The sequence below is a fragment of the Amblyraja radiata genome, chromosome 5, assembly GCF_010909765.2.
Source record: "Amblyraja radiata isolate CabotCenter1 chromosome 5, sAmbRad1.1.pri, whole genome shotgun sequence".
NCBI lineage: Eukaryota > Metazoa > Chordata > Chondrichthyes > Rajiformes > Rajidae > Amblyraja > Amblyraja radiata.
This window is the reverse complement of record NC_045960.1, coordinates 48,653,319-48,676,725: the sequence shown is the minus strand read 5'-3', so window position 1 is coordinate 48,676,725 and position 23,407 is coordinate 48,653,319. Positions and strand designations below refer to the sequence as shown.

Genomic DNA, 23,407 nt, shown 5'->3' with positions numbered 1-23,407 from the left:
GGTTTAAAATGGAAAGCAAAGATTAAAACATGTATGTCACTTCTTAAATTGAAATCCTTTGACTTTCTGTCTAACCTGCAGTTTAATCTGATTTATATTAAATCTTTGCTGATGAATTCTGCTTCTCTTTGAGATTGGAATATTTTTAGTAAATATAATTTCCCTTCATCTTTATTTTTCATAAATTTCTTTCATGGAGCTTGGAATAAATAGAAAAAATATATATGAATTTTGGCTCTGCCAGCAGTGATTGTATTTAAAATGGAATTCCTTATCTATCCTGGACTAATTAATTCAGTTTGCATTTTGCCGATAAACAGGCTGATCATAATTGCACTCATTTATAATGTGAATCTGAGATTTAAATGATTTTTGAGGCTTTTAGCAAAGAAACAAAAGATGCAATAATCAATGTAGATAACTATTCATACTTCACACAATTAATCACCAACACCATATATACCAAGTTAGCTATAATGCATATAACCTAACCACTAAGTCGCGATCATGACTGTTATCTAATTGTAAATCGTCGATAGTTGTAAGACTAATGAACTGAAAAAGTATGATTGCTTTATATTTTTGAAGTAGCATTATTGCCTGATTAATTGCAAGTACAAGACAGGAGTGTATATTGTGATATTATCTTTCATAAAGCATTTATTTGAAAACATCATTACATTGCCACAGCCAGTCCATAAAGAGCATGCAGATATCAAAAAGATAAAGGGCTTCTTTCAGTTGAACTGTGCAGTTTTTGGTTTGTTTTCTTGTAATGGTGCTAAGTTTAACTGTCTCATGTTATTTTCTTTGCTTATTTAACAGTGGATTTCTACCCATGGGGTACAGTCCGTACTTACTGTAATCTAATTGTGAAGACTACTATTGTTAAAGCAACACAGAGGTACTACACAAGTTGTCAAAAATGTTAACAGCACAAGTTAGCAAATTCTAAACTATACAATAACCCATTCTAGAATTACACAGGTTCAGAGGTCATATAATGGTGCTTTGAATAGAAAGATAACATCACCCTATAAATGACTTCAAGATGGCCTTAGTATGGATTCATTCATGTGCAAAAAAGATGGGAATGACTGGAAATGAGAAAAAATACAGTGCATATTTAAACTCAGTTAAAATCCCCTTTATTCCCATACAGTGGTAGTGATATATAGACTATATTATAAAAATGCTTTAGATGGCACATTTTAAACCATCAGTTGATTGCAATTCACTTAGAAACTCTTAGTCAGTGAACTGACACATTAATCCCAATTGTTGCAAATAACATTTCACTAAACTCTACAATTAGTAAAAAGAATTCTAGAAATTTGGCTTCAAAAAATAAATATTAAAATGTAATAAACAAAAATTGGGGAAATGAGGTGATGTAAACAAAAAACAAAAATCTGGAATGCAGAATAAAACCCATTGAAATGCCAGGGTGCATTCTTTGTGTCTCTTCAGGGAACTCTGACATGAGCCTCCTCCTCAGTCTCCTGCCCCAGGCTGGAATATGTGACTGATGGCTCCAGTTGGCCCGTTGTTGGTATCTCCACTGCAGGACCTGCTGGGTTGCGGAACTGCTTGTATACTCGTGGATCTTGGGCCACATACGTGGAAGTTGAAGAGTAGAAGATTAATCCAAGAATGATTGTGAAAAAAGACAGAAGGTAAAGTCCTGAAAACTACAAAAGAAAAAAAAACACAAGATCACTATAAAAAAAAATACAAGGGTGCATTTAGTATAAACATTCAGAACATAACATGCAGTTTGCAGAAACGGACACAAAGTGCTGGAGTAACTCAGCAGGTCAAGCAGCATCCCTGGAGAGCTTGGATAGGTGACATTTCAGGTTGTGTCCCCAGAAGAAGTCTCAATCCATGTTCTCCAGGGATGCTGCCTGACCTGCCGAGTTACTCCAGCACTTTGTGTCCTTTTGTGTATTAACCAGCATTGGCAATTCTTTGTTTCCATGCAAAGTTTGTAGATACTCTTTACAACATCCTCAGCAAGAAGATTCACAATGAATCCCACACTTCCACACAGATTGCATTGTTTATTTCCTGATAATCTTTAAATTATATTCTGTAAAACAACTGATGATGGATTTTGTTTGTAGCTCCACGGCCAGTTATTACCAGTGAATTTGTAGGCTTGATATCAGGTCATTTTGAATCAACTGAATTTGAAAATCACCGTTGCTTTCTTTTTAAGCATTTCTTCAAGAAGATTATCAAATAACGACAACTTCCATCAGTATTATTCTTTGTTTTGTCCCCAACTCAATATTATAAATGACCAATAATCTTCCAAATTTAAATAGTTCTTTGTTAGTATTGCTTTTATCTGATACTTGGTTTTCCCAACATAATTATACAAACAAATTTCACAGATTAAAATTGCAAATGTTCTAACATATGATCACCATGGTTTGTGATGGTCTGTTCATCCACATGGGTGGTATACAGTATGTATCCAATAAACTACCAAAGGAGCCTAACAGAAAATGCTTTGGACTAATAGCATACAGCATAGCAACATAATTATCAAAATATTAATAACAATTCAGTGATAATAAGTTATTTGCATTCATAATGAACCGTGAGAAAATGATGAATTGCACTGCTGCGCGAACCAGTTTTAAGCACTTCAAAGACTATAGATTTTTGGTTAACTTTCAAGAACAAATAAAATACATCAAATAGCGCTTTATAATCGCATAATGGAACTGGCATTGTTCAAATATTTTGCTTCATATCCTGCAACTATGCAAGCTCTCCACTCTCACAGAGTATATTTCACTGATAATGCATCTGGATAATTGAAACGGAACCACTCTGTAGTTAATCTCAATCAAGCACATGCCTCATTTTACCGAAGTTATTCTTTGTACCAAATTCAAATAAATTGAAGAATATATAGAATGCAGAATGCTGCCCTCGGGCCATTTAGAACTGTGAGCTTCTTAATCAATCATTACACTTTTGTTTTAATTCACTGGTTTATTCCCACTTTTTCCACAAGATCTCTTCTCAAAAGGGTCTTCTAATTAATCCCTGCACATCACTTTGGCCTCTGGTTTTTGCTTGTTAAATATCCTATTTCATTATTTTGCAGAAGTGCCTATTCCCTATGTAGGTTATGAGAAATTGGAAAGTTATTTGCCTATGGTGGGAATACTCACATTTAATTTGACAACGGTTAAACAGTTGGAGTAATAGGCACCAGTTATTCCCATTGATCCCACTTCCTACTCCTTACATCCACACAATAACCTGCTCTTTGCACAGGTGGATGGACAGAGCAACCGCGGAATATATGAAGATCAGTTTTGCCGCTTCAGGCTGACACTTGAACTGGGAACCACGCTGACTATAAATCAGGCAAAATCAATGGGAGTTGGTGCAGGCTGGTCCTAAGATCATAAGGTATTTTGCTTATCAGGATCGCAGACATCACCCCCACCCCTGGCCAGACTGCAGCAACTGTTTCCGACGATCACTACTGGTGGATAGGTAGACAGAAAATGCTGGAGTAACTCAGCGGGACAGGCAACATCGAGACCCTTCCTTCTTCATTCAGACCCTTTAACTTAGTGGATAGGTATTCATCTACCCCTCACTCTCCCCCCTCCCCAAAATGCAGACAGAAGCCATGCTCCCACCACCTACAACCTCCCCCCCCCCCCCCCCCCTCGCACTTGCGCATCTAACTTTATTTTGACAAAACACAATTACAGTTCCAACTACTGTACCTAACCACCACGGGTTCGATCCTCATATCTGCCTGATCAAGCCCTCTAGGCCTCGCTCAAACAGAGACACTCCAGAAGGTCATGCAGTCCTAAGCGCTCTCCCAGAAGATCGACACAGGACCTCGTGGCAGCGGACTTTTATAGGTCCCCGGACCTCGAGGGGCCGAACCACATGGTGGTGGTCTCTTTACAATCCAATTACAGATATTGATTAACCCCATACATGACAGACATTTCCCTAACCCAATTCTACAGTGGGCTAATACATTGTATTCAAACAGTGTTTCTCATAGGAAACGAACATCGCAACATTTGCCCCGATATGTAAGAAAACCAGACAAGGCTCAATAATTAATCCAATCAACATTCAGCAAAGTAAAGCTTTGCAACATTATTTACAATTATTTACAAAGTGTACATCTGGTTTGCATTCATCCAATCCATTCTATGCATTTTGCACCTAATTGTCAGGGTCTGCAGATGTTCCCAGTCTCTTCCTGCAGCTCTGATCTAGGCTCTAGACAAACTGGCACCACTCTGCTGCTTTTCCTATTTCTGCAGAAAGCACTTTTAACTGAAGCCTTTACTCAATTTTAGGGTCCTAGCCTCTCCAATTTGGCCAGGATTAACAGTACCAGTCCTGCTGCCACACATTTCCAGCATTCACCCTTACTTCAGATTTCCAGCAAATCTGTGTCTGCGTCTCACAGTTATAGACGGATTTTTCCTTTCTGTGCCGTCATTGATTTCCCTCCAGTCACACCTCCGCCAGACAGATCGCTCATAATCGGCAAAAAATTGGCTTCCTTTTCAGCGAAGGAAGCAACAATATTTGTGTTACCACAGTCTCCACCCTATCACAGACATCTCATTTGTTTTCTCCAGCTAGTTGCAACTAGAAATACAGTTACGCTTTCACCTTTTCAATTCTTATGAATGGCCATTGATCTGAAATGGGCATCTGATCTGATCGGACTTTACCTTGCACTAAACGTTATTCCCTTATCATGTATCTATACATTGTAAATGGCTCGATTGTAATCATGTATTGCCTTTCCGCTGACGAGATAACACACAAAAGCTTTTCACTGTACCTTTACACGTGACAATAAACTAAACTGAAACACTAACTCTATTTCTCTCTTTACAAATGCTGTCTGATTTGCTGACTATTTGCAAATCAGACAGCATTGGTAAAGAGAAAAATTATATTAGATTTTCATACATTTTACTACTCATTTTTAAATGAACACTTTATGGAGCCAAATCATGAACACACAGAGTTAATGTTTGATTGGAGGTCCTTTCAAGGTGGAATGGTGCTGCAGCAATAGAGTTACTGCCTTACAGTGCCAGAGGCCCAGATATGATCCTGACTGCGGGTGCTGTCTGTGCGGAGTTTGTACGTTCTCCCTGTGACCTGCTTGGGTTTTCTCCAGGTACTTCAGGTTCCTCCCACACTCCAAAGACTTACAGGTTTGTATGTTAATTGGCTTTGATAAATTGTATATTGTCCCTAGTATGTAAGATAATGCTGTTGTTCAAGAAGGAACTGCAGATGCTGGAAGTATGGGGTGACCTTTGGTCATCCTGGACTTGTTTCTGCACTGTATCTCTAAAGTAAAGTAAATCTAAATTTTTCTGACAAGACGTTTTTGATTCAAAACATTAAATGTTTCTCTTCCCACAGACGCCACCTGATCTGCTGAGTGTTTCTAGTATTTTAGATTCTGCAGTTTTTTCTTCTTATTTTGATTTGGTGATAAACACACTTATATCACCTCATCAACTTGCATTAAAAAGATGTGGCTGTGAGATCAGCCAAAATTGCTAAAGCAGTACTGAAGCAACAAACATTACAAAAGCATTGAAATGAACAAAATGTGAGATTGCCAGCAACATTCTTGCCAAACTACAAAAAACAACTAATTTGACCCGCTGTGTTACTAACGTGTAGAAGATTCAGGACAGGATTGGGATTAGTTTAGCCAAATCTTAAGGTGAGAGTGAAAAGAAGCAGTTGAGATGAAAGTGAAATTTGAACTTAGGATGAGACTCAATTTAAACAACATAGAAGAGATTTTGTGTTAACACCACCTAGCAAACCTAACATAGGGGAAAAAGAATGTTGGAGTCATAACTGAAGCATGTGCCACATTGAGACATCTTGTGAAAATAGGAGATAAAATTAGAACCGTACACATATATCACCTGATGCAAAAATACACTTGAGAATATTGAAATGTTATGTGACCATGAGTGTGTTTCAGAAGTTGATATGGTGGAACTGTGGGTGGAATGACATAAGATTTTACTGCACTGATTTAAGAATTATGCTTTCCTTAAGTCGTGGATACAATTCCCACCATACAGCCCTTGAGAAAATCGGACTATGAAAATATTTTAATAGCTTAAAGCTGTAAATACTGTTCATATATAAGTACTTCCTCTTAATAAAAAGGTTAAGCAGTGTAGTAGAGTAAACCCTCGTTATGACAGACCTCTATATGATGGCTATGGAGGACCGAGACGTCTCTTCATGGTGGTGGTTGGTGGGTGGTGCGCAGCGCAGCTTTGGGTAGCATAAAAGAGAAGTGCAACACGAGCAGTGTTGCATTGGGCACGGGTTTGCAGGGGCTGCCACAAAGTGAGGTCCCGGGGTGTTGGATGCAGACACAATGCACAACACTGCACTTGCATCACCCATGCACCACTGTCTTGGTCACATGGTAATGGCGTGAGGCTCCCATTGCACGTGGCCTGCTTCCTGTTGTGTGAGCAGGGAGACCAAGCAGCATGAAGGTGGCATGAGTACCAGGCCCATCCCTGCGTGTGGAGCCAAGGGCTCTGTGGCTCCCCAGCCTGTGTTATTCTGCTGGTTTAAACCCTCCCAATGGCGCCACATTTTGTCCCACCTGGCCTTGGATTAAACTAGTTGATATTTACCCCCCTTCACTCGGTTATAGCAGACAATAATGGGCACAATCGCCCCCCACCGTGATCCGCTATAGCAAAGGTTTGCTGTATATGTAAATGTGAGATGGACTACACATGCACAGTACAATTAGAGTGTTGAATAAACTTGCATTTTTTCTGGAGTTCTTGATCTAATTTTTCGCTGTATATATAATAAAGAACGTTGAACAATATAGAACAGGAACAGTCCTATTAGTGCAGGATGCCTGGTCAACCATGATGCTGGTTTTAACTAATCTCACCTGTCTGTATATGGTCCCTCCATTCTCTGCCTCTTTGTCCGACTGTCTTCAATGCTGCTATCGTATCAGCTGCCATTACTTCCCTGACAACATGTTCTGCCCACCTCCACTGTGCAATAAATTTGCCTCGTAAATCTCCTTTAAACTGTTCCCCTCTCACTATAAAGCTATGCCCTCTTTTATTTAACATTTTCGCACGTATTATTCCAAATGTAATCTAACTGAAGGTTTATACAGCTGCAGTGCAGCTTCCTGACTATTATACTCATCACCCCAACTGATGAAGGCAAGTATTCTGTTCACACTCTTTAACCTAGCCTATACAAGATATTTTACATTACCCAGGTTAGAAGTAAAGGGCACGTATATCTTATAGCAACAGGGAAATGTCATTGTTGCACGTGACATCATATAACCATATAACAATTACAGCACGGAAACAGGCCATCTCGGCCCTACAAGTCCGTGCCGAACACTTATTTTCCCCTAGTCCCATCTACCTGCACTCAGACCATAACCCTCCATTCCTTTCCCATCCATATACCTATCCAATTTATTTTTAAATGATAAAATCGAACCTGCCTCCACCACTTCCACTGGAAGCTCATTCCACACAGCTACCACTCTCTGAGTAAAGAAGTTCCCCCTCATGTTACCCCTAAACTTCTGTCCCTTAATTCTGAAGTCATGTCCTCTTGTTTGAATCTTCCCTACTCTCAATGGGAAAAGCTTATCCACGTCAACTCTGTCTATCCCTCTCATCATTTTAAAGACCTCTATCAAGTCCCCCCTTAACCTTCTGCGCTCCAAAGAATAAAGACCTAACTTACTCAATCTTTCTCTGTAACTTAGTTGCTGAAACCCAGGCAACATTCTAGTAAATCTCCTCTGTACTCTCTCTATTTTGTTGACATCCTTCCTATAATTGGGCGACCAAAATTGTACACCATACTCCAGAATCGGTCTCACCAATGCCTTGTACAATTTTAACATTACATCCCAACTTCTATACTCAATGCTCTGATTTATAAAGGCTAGCATACCAAAAGCTTTCTTTACCACCCTATCTACATGAGATTCCATGGCATCTTGGCATAACTTAGTTTAGTTTAGAGATACAGTGCGGAAACAGGCCCTTTGGACCACCGAGTCCGCACCGACCAGCGATCCCCACATAGTAACACTGCCCTACACACACTAGGGACAATTTTACATTTATACCAAGCCAATTAACTTTCAAACCTGTACATCTTTGGAGTGTGGGAGGAAAACAAAGATCTTAGAGAAAACCTGCGCAGGTCATGGGGAGAACGTACAAACTCTGTACAAACAAACATACGTTAGTCAGGATCGAACCCGGGTATCTGGCTGCGCCACCATGCCACCCTTCAAGTTTAAGTTTACATGGTATGTACATGTTGTAAAGCTCCTATGGAACGAGCTGCCAAAGGTGGTATCTGAAGCAAGTACAATAACAGGATTTAAAAGACACTTAGATGGATACCTGAATAGGAAAGGATTAGAGGAATACGAGGAAAATGGGACTATCTTAGATTAAGCATATTGGTCGGCATGGGAGAATTGGGCCGAAGGGTTTGTTTCCATGCTGTATGACACTATGACCTGTTCTCTACCTGTTTGCTCAATGCAGTAGATATGTTTCAATATAGTTGAATATAAAGCTCTCACAACACACAAACTCATGATGAAGATGGAGTAGTCAATGACAAACAATGCCTATCAAGCCTAGGGAGAAAGCAGGCTTTGATGAATCTCTGATGAAGCTTCCAAGAATCAGTGATTGAAGACAAACACAAAATAATGAAGAGAAAGTACTGGAATAACTGAGCAGGTCAGGCTGAATCTCTGGCAAACATGGATAGGTGACATAGAAACATAGAAATTAGGTGCAGGAGTAGGCCATTCGGCCCTTCGAGCCTGCACCGCCATTCAATATGATCATGGCTGATCATCCAACTCAGTATCCCGCACCTGCCTTCTCTCCATACCCTCTGATCCCTTTAGCCACAAGGGCCACATCTAACTCCCTCTTAAATATAGCCAATGAACTGGCCTCAACTACCCTCTGTGGCAGAGAGTTCCAGAGATTCACCACTCTCTGTGTGAAAAAAGTTCTTCTCATCTCGGTTTTACAGGATTTCCCCCTTATCCTTAAGCTGTGACCCCTTGTCCTGGACTTCCCCAACATCGGGAACAATCTTCCTGCATCTAGCCTGTCCAACACCTTAAGAATTTTGTAAGTTTCTATAAGATCCCCTCTCAATCTCCTAAATTCTAGAGAGTATAAACCAAGTCTATCCAGTCTTTCTTCATAAGACAGTCCTGACATCCCAGGAATCAGTCTGGTGAACCTTCTCTGCACTCCCTCTATGGCAATAATGTCCTTCCTCAGATTTGGAGACCAAAACTGTACGCAATACTCCAGGTGTGGTCTCACCAAGACCCTGTACAACTGCAGTAGAACCTCCCTGCTCCTATACTCAAATCCTTTTGCTATGAAAGCTAACATACCATTCGCTTTCTTCACTGCCTGCTGCACCTGCATGCCTACTTTCAATGTCTGGTGTACCATGACACCCAGGTCTCGCTGCATCTCCCCTTTTCCTAATCGGCCACCATTCTGGTCGGTGACGATTCTGGTCGAGCCCTTCTTCCGACAGGGTTTGCTCTTTGAGTCTGAAGTCTTCTTGAGTCTAAAGCGTCTTGACCCAAAATGTCACCTATCCATGTTTTCCAGAGATGCTGCCTGACCTGCTGAGTTAATCCACTTTGCGTTATATATTATTTTATGCATTAACTAGCATCTGCAGCTCTTTGTTTCTACAAAATAATGAGAACTCTATAATCATGGAAGAGAAACAGCAGGAAACACAAAGTCTTTGATAACCATCGATCGGTGTCCAAGTGTTGACGAGGCCAGCACTGGCAACAGCAATGGTAGTCAGCAGCGCTCTGTGAGAGACACCATTAATCAAAGAAAGCTCAGAAAAGTCTTGATTGCAGTACCATCACCATGCAGGATGGGGGAGTCTGAGAAAATGGCTGCTCAATCACAGACACCATTTATAGGCAGCATTGAGAATATGAATCATTACCAATATATGTGGAAAGAATTAATATATTCGTCAGTGCAAATAACCTTATTTGCAGGCTCAGAACACTATCATGAGAGAGCTTAAGCTCATTATTCCATTGACAGTGTTTGAATTAGAAGCCTATTACACATCTACTAATCTCACAGGCTCACAGAAAGCTGAAGCTGCATCTGCAGCAAAGGAATTGGAGGATTATTTCAGTCCACTTTCCTCACTTATAACTCAGTAGAGGGTTACAAGTTAAGCACAAGATATCAAACAGCAGGAGAAACAGCCTGTGGTTATTTTCCTGTACTAAAGGATGTGGCCAGCCATTGCAAACCTGGCAAATTCCCAAGCCTTAGCTTACAGGACAGATTTGTGTGGAATTTAAGTAACTTGCAGATTTGGTCCAAATTCTGAAGCAAACTGAAGCAGGCTTGCAAATTGCACTCTCAATGGAAAAGTTGTCAAAATATGCTGAGGAAATTAATCTCTCATTAGATGCAAAATATATATCAGTAAGACTCTAATAATCCACTGTATAACACAACGTGCTAGAGGACATGGATAGGCAACATTTCAGGTCAGGCTGAGCTGCCTATCCTTGTCTTTCAGAGATGTTGCCTAACCCGCCAAGTTACTCCAGTACTTTGGTTTCACTCAAGATTCCAGCATCTGTTCCTTGAGTCCTCAACGATCGGCTCTTTGATTTTTGGAAATCCCAAAGAATTCAGCAGGCCGTGTTTCCCATGCCCCTTTGAAAGGCAATGGGCCTGTATTTCCTGAGTTCTGCCAAACACACCATGATCTCTTTTGCGTCTCCATAAACACACAGGCCGGAGAAGGGGCACATTTCTGGAGCCCCACATCCCACATCCCTTCAAAATCACTGAGGCCCCATTTCCTACATTTCCTTTAAACTCACCGGGACCATATTTTTATACTTTTTATACTTAAAAGTACCATAAATTACAAGACAAACCAAGTAGTTCCACACAATACAATTAATTTGTACCGAATTCATTAAAAGCAAACGCCATTGTATATGGAGTGGTTTGAATAGATTTATTAAAGTCTGATTTGACTGGAAATTATATGGACATTCAAGCAATAAGAAACTGATTAGCTCAGACAATTCAATTTCTGTAACCTTTTCATGCTCATCCTATAGGAATTGTAATTAAAGAAGAGTTCTGATATTTTAACAAATATGTGCCAAGTGGCACACAAACCCTCGCATCCCAATATGGAAATCTCTGAATTTAGCACCAGCTAAAAGTCATAATGCCCAAATCAGCCGAATAAAAGTTTACGCAGTTGACTTTGAATTAAATTCATCTCACCACCACTTAATGCGGATACCCATAATCACCGAGAATAAAATATAATCTTTCCTTGATAAATTATTAAAGAGAATAAAAAGCAACATTGATTACAGCACAACAGCTGGAGTAAGTGAGCAAGTAAAAGGCACTCTGAGTATCTCGCAGTTTGATCAGCACCAATTAACGGATGAGACTACTCAACAAACATAATACAGGCTGGAAATACAAATCAATGTTGACACTTCAATTCAGCTCTAGTATAAACACTATTAAGTTAGAAACTAATTTTGGGGAGCAGTCTACTGTATAAATGAATGCCTAGGTTCTAGCGATTGACAATTCTAGAGTTTATAGATTTTTTTTCCTTATTAACAGAAGCAATCTAATTTTTATTAGAAAATTTCATTTTCAGCATTAACTTCCAAAGTGTTCAATTGATGAGCCTGTTGATTGTAAGGATCATTTTGGTTTAGTTAAACTTAGAAACGGAGGAGGGAAACGGCCCTCCAGGTCCACGACCATTGATTCAAACGTTCTACGTTATCCCACTTCGTCATCCACTCCCTACATATTTGGAGCAATTTTATAGTGGACAATTAACCTACAAACCCGCACGTCTTTGGGATGTGGGAAGAAACCAGCGCACCCGGAGGAAGCCCACATGGTTACCGGGAGAACAAGCAAATGCCACAGACAACACCCAGAGTCAGGATCGAACCCGGGTCACTGGTGCTATGAGACAGCTGGTCTACCTGCTGCGCCACTGTGCCTCCCTTGGCTGATCATTCTCCAGGCAGATCACAGGCTTTATTCTTTGGTTTGATGGCAATCTGATGTATGTCAGATGGGTGGTCATCAATTAGTATTACAGTGCAACATGGTTTTGATATTTTCATAAATTGTTTTCATAGCATCTGCAATGGTTGAGGTTGCCAGATGTCTCAACTAACGTTGACTCATAAATGTCGGCTCTTACAGGATGTGACTTTCATGATGTAGGTGTCACTCACACTTGTTTATTTTAGATACTAATTTCTATTTGTCCTTCACTGAAGCTAATATTAGATTTGATTACTGAAGCACATTAATCATTGACCAGTCTTAAAGGATAACCCCTGATACTGTTGACAAGGTCTAAACGTTTACAATATTAATTTACGGTGCAAAATATTTCTGTTTTGTTTCATCGTGTTTATGTAAATAAATAAAACCGTAAAACACTATCTACAAAGGACTTGAACATAAAAAGATACAGAATCACATGCCAATTCTCAGATATATTTCCAACTAGACTAAGTGGGACCCGTTGGGTCCCTGTCACACAAGAGGTTTGGTCCCCCAAAGCAATATTGCACCACTCACCCATAGCCCCCAACTGCACAGGCACAGCTCATTTCCCCTCATCCCTAGCACTCTCCCCCCATCTTATTTCCCCTCTCCTCCTCCCCTCTCCCAATCCCTCCCTCACCTCTCTCTCCCTCTCCTTTCCCCTACCCTCAGTCCCTCCCTCCATAACTCCTCTCCCCTCCCTCCCTCCTCCTATCTCTCTATCTCTCACCTCCCCAACTCCTCACCTCCGCCTATCCCTCCCACTATTCCTCCTCACCTCCCTCACTGCCACCCACTCCCTACCTCCCCCACTCCTCTCCCCCTATTCCCCTTCCTCCCCCACTCTCCCTCCTTACCTCCTCCCTCTTCATTTCCCTCACCTCCTACCCACAGTCTCTCCCTCCCTCCATAACTCCTCTCCCTTCCCTACTCCCCTCCTCTCCCTCTATCCCCTCACCTCCCCACACTCCCTCCTCACCGCCCCAGGATCTCGAGGTTGCCGCTCCTCTCCTTTCTTACGTAAATTTCAAGAAATGTAAGCTATTGGTAGAACACAAAGTGCTGGAGTAACTCAGCAAAAAGTTAAACGGTTTAGTTGGTGCGGTAACCGTTCTATAAATATTATATATAATATTAGCATGGTTGCACAGCAGTAGAGTTGCTGCCTTATAGCGTCAAGGGCCCGGCTTTGATCCTGACTACGGGTGCTTGTCTTTATGGAGTTTGTACATTCCCCCCGTGACCTGTGTGGGTTTTCTCCGGGAGCTCCGGTTTCCACCCACACTTCAAAGACGTAAATGCTTGTAGGTTATTTGGCTTTGGTATAATTGTAAATTGTTCCTAGTGTGTGTAGGATAGTGTTAGTGTGCGGGGATCGCTGGTCGGCGCAGACTCGGTGCGCCAGAAGTTTCCGTCTGGGAAATGGGTGAAAAGATTAGCATTGACCAATTTGCCATTTGGAATTTAAAGTTATTTTACTGTTAGCTACAGTGGTCTCACAGGCAGATATTCATCTCAGAGAACTCTTGAAAACTTAAATATTTCTAGCTTGGCAATGATAAAAAAATAACCGTCACATATCAGGGTAATTACATGCTAGTCAGAGTCCTCACCTCCGGAGTTCACTAACTTCTTGTTCATATTGAATGGCGGTGCAGGCTCGAAGGGCCGAATGGCCTACTCCTGCACCTATTTTCTATGTTTCTATGTTTTAAGAAGTTGGAGCATGTTATTGACCACATGGAGATAAATAATTAACAGATTAACATAATGAGAAAGGCAATACAGCCTGGAATCAAAATTCAGACTGGAGAATAACCGTTGTAACCTGCATATGCATTTCACTATTAAAGAATGTAGATATTTATTCACACAATCTATATTATTGAGTCATACGTGCTTTTCAGGTCACTCAACAGAAACCAGCCATTTGGCCCATTAAAATTCCATCTAGTCCCTAAACACAACTTCACTGTGGATTGCAGGAAACACCTGCATAAAAACCACTTTTAAGCTCATATACTTGTATATGAAAAATAGATGCAATTAGATTCCATTTCCAAATTTATATTCCTGACAAACATTTCATCCACTCCATTCATTTCATCCTTGGCAATCATATTTTATAGCACTCTCTTCATCTTTCTCTGTTTCCTTAATCTTACCTTTTCTTTAGCCCGTCAGTATTCACATTCCCTCTGTTGTGAATAATTCCAGGGTGAATATACAATTTCCAGGGGAGCTATGCACAACCCATTCCAATTTAGGTTGGCATTTTCCCTATTACTTGTCTGATTAAATTTCTCTGAATTGCCCAAGGCCTGGATGATAAAAGGTATTGTATGAATGGAAATGTTTGTTGTCAAGTATCGTAATAATACCACCAATGGAAACTATCACTGATATTAATGATGTCAACTACATAATGAAATATAAACAGATATCTTCAGGATAGGAAAATGTTCATCGTTGTCATTGAGCACTTGGAGTGTCAAGGAAATGGAGGCATGAATACAATGAAACCACCAACCGTCCTCAAATTCCTTTAATACAATAGGGATAGAGGGAGAGCTCTGGTGAACATGTGACTGTAGGGATAATGTCAGAGGGGAGGGACTTTCTGGACCATTGGATCATTTGAACCCTCTCTTGGGAAGGTGGGACCAGTACACTGGATGGGTTGCACCTGAACTGACATCAATCAACACCCTTGTCGGGTGGCTTCCCGGTGCTGCACAGAGGGTTCAAGCAAAACTAGCAGGAAATGGGGATCAGAGTAGATGAACAATTGGAGGGATTGGTTGGCAGGGGTGGAGACGCAGTCAAATACAGAAGGAAGATTGAGTTAGCCAATAGACATAACAGGCATGGAAGGATTGCAAGACTAAATCACATCTATTTTAATGCAAGGACTTCGACTGGTAAAGCATAAGAACTGAGAGTGTTGATCAACACATGGTAATATATCAATCTTGAACAAATAAAAAGCATCTTTTGACCTCTTTTCCAGTACCAATATGTTGAGCACATAATAGGAAAAGATATGGCAGCCTAAATTGGAGTAGGTTGTGCAAAGCTCCCATGGATGTTGTAAAAACACTCTGGAAACAAACCAGCAGGTATTACATCAGCCCTCGTGTAATGTTGATTTGATGTCTACCATGGCAAATTGAACTAGATAAATGTACCTACAGCACTGCGTAAATCATGCATAGAAACAAGGGCTTAACAATGGGAAATCTCTCATGATCTTCATTATTCAGAGGGACCCTTTATCTCAAGCATGTTTCCTGGATGACTCTGGAGAAAAGCTTATACCGCTGAATTAACTCTAGATAATAATAAAGTCAAAGTCAAAGTCAAAGTATCCTTTATTGTCATTCAGACCTTTCGGTCTGAGCGAAATTTCATGCCATGAAGTCATACATATAAAAAAAATAACAAAAACACACAATAAACACAAATTTAACATCCACCACAGTGAGCTCAACAGGCACCTCCTCACTGTGATGGAAGGCAAAAGTCTTAAAGTCTTTGTCTCTTCCCTCCTTGTTCTCCCTCTGCGCTGAGGCGATCCGAAGCTGCCGCCCTCCAATCCAGCGGACGAAGTTGTTGTTGCGGGAGCTCCAGAAAAACAGGTCACCAACCTGTGACCTGCGAGCTCCCGACGATGTCGTCCACTGGGCCCGCGGCCGAGCCTCCAGTCGGGCCACTGCCGCCGAAATGCCGCCACAGCTCCGAAGTCGGTCCGCCGCCGGAACGCCGTCACAGCTCCGCAGTCGGGCCGCCGCCGCCAGAACACCGCCACAGCTCCAAAGTCGGACCGCCGCCGGAACGCCGCCCCGAAGTCAGGTCCGCCGCCGGAACGCCGCCACAGCTCCGAAGTCGGGCCGCCGCCGGAACGCCGCCCCAAAGTCGGGTCCACCAGAACCCCGCCACAACTCCGAAGTCGGGTCGCCGCCGCCGCCGGAACGCCACCACAGCCCCGAGGCCGCCAGCTCTGCCATTGGGCCTCAGCGCAGACGGAGACATGGGATATGCCTGCAAGTTTCCTGATAATGCTGACCCTTGCTTTCAGTTTATCAGCCACCCTCTTCAGGTATTCACGATAGGTGAGGGTGCGATCCAGGGTGACTCCGAGGTACTTGGGGAATTCTTCATTCTTCACCGGCTTACTACAAAAGGGCACGGAGCTTTGCATTGGCGAGCCGATTGCTGAGGTGAAAGGCAGTGACAGTTGTCTAGATGGGTTAGGGCGAAGTCGCCAGAAGGTGAAGTACTCCTCCATCCCCTTCAAGTCTTAGGTTAGCACTCTGCTGATTTCCTCAAGGGCAGCTCCCCAGTAGGCAAGGGCAAGGTCATCTGCATATGCAAACTTCCTGGACGAGGTAGTTGGCATGTCACTCACATACATGTTAAAGAGTAGCAGAGCTAGGACAGAGCCCTGGGGGAGACCATCATTCAGGGTCCTGGCAGAGCTGGTCTGGTTCCCAAGAGATACCCTAAATCTACGGTTGCTGAGGATGGATGAGAGGGCATGCATGGTGGTTTGGCACTTCAAGATTCTGGAAGCTTTCAGCAACAGACCATGTCTCCACACGGTGTCATAAGCTGATGGCAGATCGATGAGAGCAACACCAGTTTTCAGGGCACATTGGAAGCCAGCCTCTATAATGGTAGTGAGGGCAAGGACTTGATCTGCACAGCTTCTACTAGGTCTAAAGCCAGCTTGCTCTCTGGGCAGAACAGGTTCTACCAATGGAGAAATCCTGGCAAGCAGAAGGCATTCAAACAGTAGGATGTGCTCAATAGGGAGATGGGTCAGTACAAACGGGCATCCGTGTACTTGGCTTCCTTGACAGTTGTGGTCACCCTGCCATAGGAAAGATGGCATTAAACTGAAACAAGTATAGAGTAGAGAAGATTTGCAAGGATGTTGCCAGGGTTGATGGGCTGAGCTGTAGGGAGAGGTTGGCTAGGCTAGGGCTTTATTCCTTGGAGTGCAGAAAGCTGCAGGATGACCTTATGGAGGCATTAGTGTACTTGCCTGAATTACCTCCTGGGGTAACATATTCGATATATCCACCGCCCTGTGTGTGAAAGTTGCCCTTCAGGTTCTTATCTTACCCCTCTCACTTTAAACCTATGCCCTCTAGTACCTGATTCCCCTATTCTGGGGAAAAAGACTGTGCATTCACACTATTTTTTCACCTGATGATTTAATACACCTCCATAAGATCACCCTCAACTTCCTGTGTTTCGAAGAATGCAGTCCTAGCCCGCCCTATAGCTCTGACCCTCGAGTCCTGGCAACAACTCTGCAAATCTTCTCTTCTCTGCACTCTTTCCAGCTTAATTGCATCTTTCCATCAGCAGATTGACCAGAACGGAATACAATACCAAGTGCTGCCTCAACAATGCATTGTACAACTGTAACGTAAAGTCACAACTTCTATACTTAATGCATACTTCTGTTCCTTTTAGTGATCAAAAAGGAACAGAATCCCAATGCATCAGGTGTTGCAAGATGTCCTGTGATGGTTGCTGGGTCAAATCAAGGAACAATGCCAACTATTTCAACATTCTTAAATGTATTTGTCAATTTCCAATTTATGAACACGTGCACGCACAAATAAACTGCAAACTGGAGTGCATCTGAAATAATAACTGAATGCATTGAATTATTTTTCATGCGAATTGCTGAAAATTCCCCTCAACGCTTGTTACACCTTCAATTCACATATAATCACATTTATCTTTTATCAACATTATGCTGCCCTTTTGCATGCAAGGTGGCTACTGCATATCAACAACTCTGCACATAATAAAGTAGACACAAGGTGGTGGTAGACTGGAGGCCAGGAACAAGTACCGTGGCATAGAAATCAGTGCTGCGTGCACTATTGTTTTGAGATTTATATTACTGATTGTAGTTCATAAGTTCTGATATGAATGTAGGTGGGATGTTTAGTAAGTTTGCAAATGACACTAACATTTGTGGAATAGTGGACAGTGAAGGAAGTTATCTACAATTACAATGGGATCTTGATCAACCAGACATCTGGGTCGAGATAGCAGATGAAGTTTAATTTTAGGTGAATGTTAAGTGTTGAATTTTGAGAAGACAAACCAGGCCAAGACCTACATAGTAAATGATAGGGCCCTGGGGAGAATTGTAGAACAGAGACCGAGATGTGCAGGTAAGTAATTCTATGAAAATGGCGACACAGGTAGACAAAGTGGTGAAGGCGGCAGTTGCCATGCTTCCCGTCATAAGGTCATATGATAGGACTCCGCCATTCAATCATAGCTGATCTATCTCCCCTAACCCCATTCCCCTGCTTTCTCCCCATAACCTCCGACACCTGTACTTCATCAGTTAAGGTACTGAGTACAGGAGTTGGGTCATGATGTTACAGCTGTACATGGTATTAGTAAAGCTACATTTGGAGTACCGTGTACAGTTCTGAACACCCTGATCTAGGAACAATGCAATTCAACTGGAAAAGTGCAAAATAGATATATGAAGATGTTGTTTGGTCTGGAAGGTTTAAGTTACAAGGAGAGACTGGGTCTAATTTCCCTGGGGTGACCTTACAGAAACATAGAAAATAGGTACAGAAGTAGGCCATTCGGCCCTTCGAGCCACCACCACCATCCAAAATCAGTACCCCATTCCGGCTTTCCCCCCCATATCCCTTGATTCTCTTAGTCCTAAGAGTTAAATCTAACTCTCTCTTGAAAGACTTATGGGGGTTTATAAAATTATGAGGTACATAAAGTGAATAGTCAGTCTTTTTCCCAGTGTCCAGGTCTAAAGCTAGAGGACATGGCTTTAAGGTGTGAGGCAACCTGAGGGGCAACTTTATCCACACACTGATTGGCGCAAAAATGGAACAAGCTACCAAAGTGGTAGAGGCAAGTCCAATTGTGACTTTTTAAAAGACACCTGGACAGGTCATAAGGTCACAAGTGATAGGACCAGTCTACTCCACCATTCAATCATGGCTCATCTATCTCTCCCTCCTAACCGCATTCTCCTGCCTCCATAGCCCCTGACACTAATCAAGATTCTAATCAAGAATCTATCTATCTATGCCGTAAAAATATACATTGACTTCTGTGGCAAATAATTCAACTATCCACATCCATGGGTAGGAAAAGTTTGGAAGGATATAAGCTAGAAGCGGGAAAGTACGACTAGCTTAATTAGGCAACTTGGTCAACATGGACATGTTGGGCCAAAGTGCTGTTTCCATGATGTATAGTTCTATGACTCTTGACCACGCTTTTGTTTGCCACAGGGAACTGTGGGGCAAACATGCAAGTGTTCCTGACTAGATATTGGGTTCCAAATCTGCAGTATGCTTGAGTATATTTGGGGCTAAAGTACATAAAGTTTTCAAATCAGTAAAGGAATCACGGGTTACAAGGAAAAGGCAGGAAATTGGACAAGCAATTTGGGTTATGATCTTATGATCATAGGATTCAGCTATGATCTTATTAAATGGTGGAGTGGACCTGAAGGGCTGAACGCCCTACTCCTGTACTAACTTCTTAACAGATTCTTGATTAGTACGGGTATCAGAGGTTATGGGGAGAAGGCAGGAGAAAGATAGATCAGCCATAAGTGAATGGCGGAGACGACTTGATGGGCCAAATGGCCTAATTCTGCTCCTATAAGACAAACTTATTTTGGGCTTATTAACTCATCTAATTAACCTAACCTCTCTCATTGCAATATTCAAGTAATAAATATCCATGCAAATGAGATACCTATATTTTTTAAATGAATGTGAAATTAAATAATTAACCAGCAGTATGAAATGGATATGAACTAATTCATCAAGGGCCTGGAATCACCATCTACAGTTGCCACACATCCACACTTACCCGTGCACCGTACTGTCCTTTGGTGAGGGCCAGTGACTGGGCGTCAGGTCATCTATGAGAGATGTCCCATCCATTTGACCAGCAGTCAACGATTGACCAGCAGTCAACAATTTTAACACAGATCCAAGTGATCTTAGATGATTATATTTATTTTTGATATTGTTATATTTAACATTTACGTACAATAAAAAGTTACGTTAAATATAACAATATTTATTAAAAATAAATTTGATCATCTAAGACAACCCAATTCATTAAACTAGAGTAAAATACCCTAATCGCTATCCTCCCTCCCTCACCCCACCAAATCATTAGGCCTAGAATTCTCAAACAACAAAGTATCAAATCAGAGGACCTTAATGCTGAGTCCCCAAAATAATGCTGGAGCATCCTATTAAGACTGTATCCCACCACTGAACTCCTCAGGGAGTCCAGCACAGATCAAACGGACAGATATGATCCCCTCTTTCAGTGCGTGGGCGTAAATCCAAGGCATGCTTTTGTTTGAATAGCTGAATGCCACAGCCAGCAGAATTCAAACCTATGCTTTTTTCAAAGTTTCAAATGCAAAGTTTAATTGAATTTTAATAAGATGGTTATGGCCATATTAGACATTTCTTGAGCCAAATGGCAAAACTCCATCAGAGACTTGTAAAATTAAATAATATGCAATTAATTTCTGAGCAAATCCAATAAAATTATGTTTTTCATTCTCTCCAATGGCTATTTAGTAATATGGTTGGCACGGTGATGCAGTTAGTAAAATTGCTGTCTCACAACTATGTGACTGGATTTCAATCCTGACCTTCATTGCTGTCAGTGGGGAATTTGTTCATTATCCCTGCGCTTGTGTGGATTCTCCTCAAGTGCTCCAGTTTCTTTCCACAATCCAGGCTGGTTACTTTAAAGCATTCCCACGTGTACAGGTTCTTTGGGGGCAGAATCTTGGGGGAGTTGATGTGCTTGTGAGAAGAGGATTAATATCAGATTAGTGTAGATGGGTAGTTGATGTTCAGTGGGGCCTATCACTGAGCTGACTCTCAGATAAAAAATCAGATGAAGCAGGAAAAATCACTGATAATAATTCCATTGCAAAATTTTGAAAAAATCTGACCTCCACATTTTATTACATGGGTTAGTACTTATGTGTGCTATGTACTTGAATTTTTAAGAGAAAACATTTGTGAAATAAAAATATGTTTGTGAAGTCCTCGATTTTCCTTCTGGGTCACAAGTTATAGGAATAGAATTAGACCATTTGGCCCATCGAGTCTACTCCGCCATTCAATCATGGCTGATCTCTGCCTCCTCTGGGTCCTTCATGTACATGATACGTACAAACACACAGGAGCCTGGGAATCCACAAAGGTGTCCTATAGCATGTAAAGCACTGTTGCACTCCACTTTCACGATTTTCAAAAGCACATGACTCTGAAAATCAAAGAGATACAGCAGAGAAACAGGCCCTTCAGCCCATCGAGTTCGTGCGGACATCAACCATGGACTTGCATCGTTTTTTCTGCCTGCAATCTCACAAATTCCATCATATACTAGGGGGAACTCACTAACTAACTCGCACATCTTTACGATGTTAGAGGAAACTGGAGCACCCGGGGGAAATGTAAATGGTCACAAGGAGAGCGTGCAAACTGCACACAGAAAGTAGCCGAGGTCAGGATCGAACATGGGTCTCTGGCGCTGTGAAGCAATAGCTCTACCAGCTGTGCAACTGTGGTGTTACAGTATGTGCAACTCATGAACAATAAATTGAGTCCAGCACCAGGGGCCACAGTTTAGAATAAGGGGTAAGCTATTTAGAACGGAGATGAGGAAATACTTTTTCACACAGAGAGTTCCGAGACATGGGTCACGAAAGTTGATTTCTAGACACATTTTCGATGCTCGGCCCGCAGCCTATCTGTGGAATTCTCTGGCTCAGAGGGCAGTGGAGGCCGGTTCTCTGGATACTTTCAAGAGAGAGCTAGATAGGGCTCTTAAAGATAGTGGAGTCAGGGGATATGGGGAGAAGGCAGGAACGGGGTACTGAATGTGGATGATCAGCCATAATCACATTGAATGGCGGTGCTGGCTCGAAGGGCCGAAGTTACTCCTGCACCTATTGTCTATTCTCTATAGATGGCGATAGTTGCAGTCCCCAACTCAATGAATCCAATGCTGTGAATTCAATTTGGGCAGGTCCTCTATCTTGTGACGTTTCATTCAGGCTCCCAAATCAACCCCATTACACTCCCTTGAGCCATGTCCTCCAACCCAGTAGCTGATTGGGTCACTTTCAATGCCACAACCAAATCTAATTCTCAAGGATGCAATCCCACTCCAACAGAAGTACAGAATCTCAGGACCTCTGAGCCCCAGTCCATCTCTTCTTGATAAATCAAAGCATCACATCATAACATTTCCCACAATAATCATTTTGGCAGTCACCATTGTTTTAGAAGTTGAAGTGAATTAATCACATACATACATACTGTGGCTGTAATAGCAGATAACATAACAGATTAGGTATGTTACAATACTTACCTTCAGCGGCGCTACAATTGTGCCACTGGCCGTGTGCGCGATTTTGGCGCCTTTGAGGGGGGGGGGGCAGGGTTAAAACGCGGTTTTTTCCTACCTTGTCCTGGAATATATTTGGTTGGAGTGCAAGCTTTTGCTGAAGAATCGTTCCGACGGGCGTTCTATGTATTTTTCTTTTTTAATCGCCCGACAATTCAGCGCTGGAGTAATTTTAAAATCAGCTTCTAAAGCCGTTAACGCCGACAATGGGGACGGATTTCAGGTACGGGACAGGTAAACGAAAGCCGTTTATTTTATGTATATAAGTGCTCCTTAAGATGCCTTTAAATCACATTTTAAGTTGCGAAACGGTGATTTTTTCCCCTTACGAACCGGCAGTATTTTTCCTGCCGATATGGGGTATAAATTCACCGCAAGCCGCAACGTTCCAAATGATCGCATTCCAGAAAAACCCACTCGCAAGATGATTTAAATGACCATTAATTTACAGGTATTAAACATTAAATTCCTTCCATTTGGCCTATAAATCCATGACAATGAGATTTAAAAATTATGTTATAGTGTGAATTATTGTGTGAATGTTATTTGGACACTTAGGCTATTTAAAAATGTTAATCTATTCTTAAGAAATTGATGGATATTTAGATCTAGTAATTGAATTTTGTAATTAGCTACAATTAGGTAACTAACTAATTATATGCTTTAATTTCAAGTCATCTAAGTAAGATTGTTTCATATTTGTTTCA

At 41.7% G+C, this 23,407-nt stretch overlaps 1 protein-coding gene across 1 annotated transcript in view; it reads right to left on the bottom strand.

Moving 5' to 3' along the window:
* Positions 1–630: 630 nt before the first annotated feature.
* slc35f1 (solute carrier family 35 member F1) overlaps positions 631–23,407 on the bottom strand; it is a 267,278-nt gene continuing 244,501 nt past the window's right edge. The window contains exon 8 of the mRNA XM_033021169.1: positions 631–1,691. Within this exon, the coding sequence (XP_032877060.1) occupies positions 1,467–1,691 (225 nt within the window). The 3' untranslated portion in view covers positions 631–1,466. The remainder of the gene's footprint in view (positions 1,692–23,407) is intronic.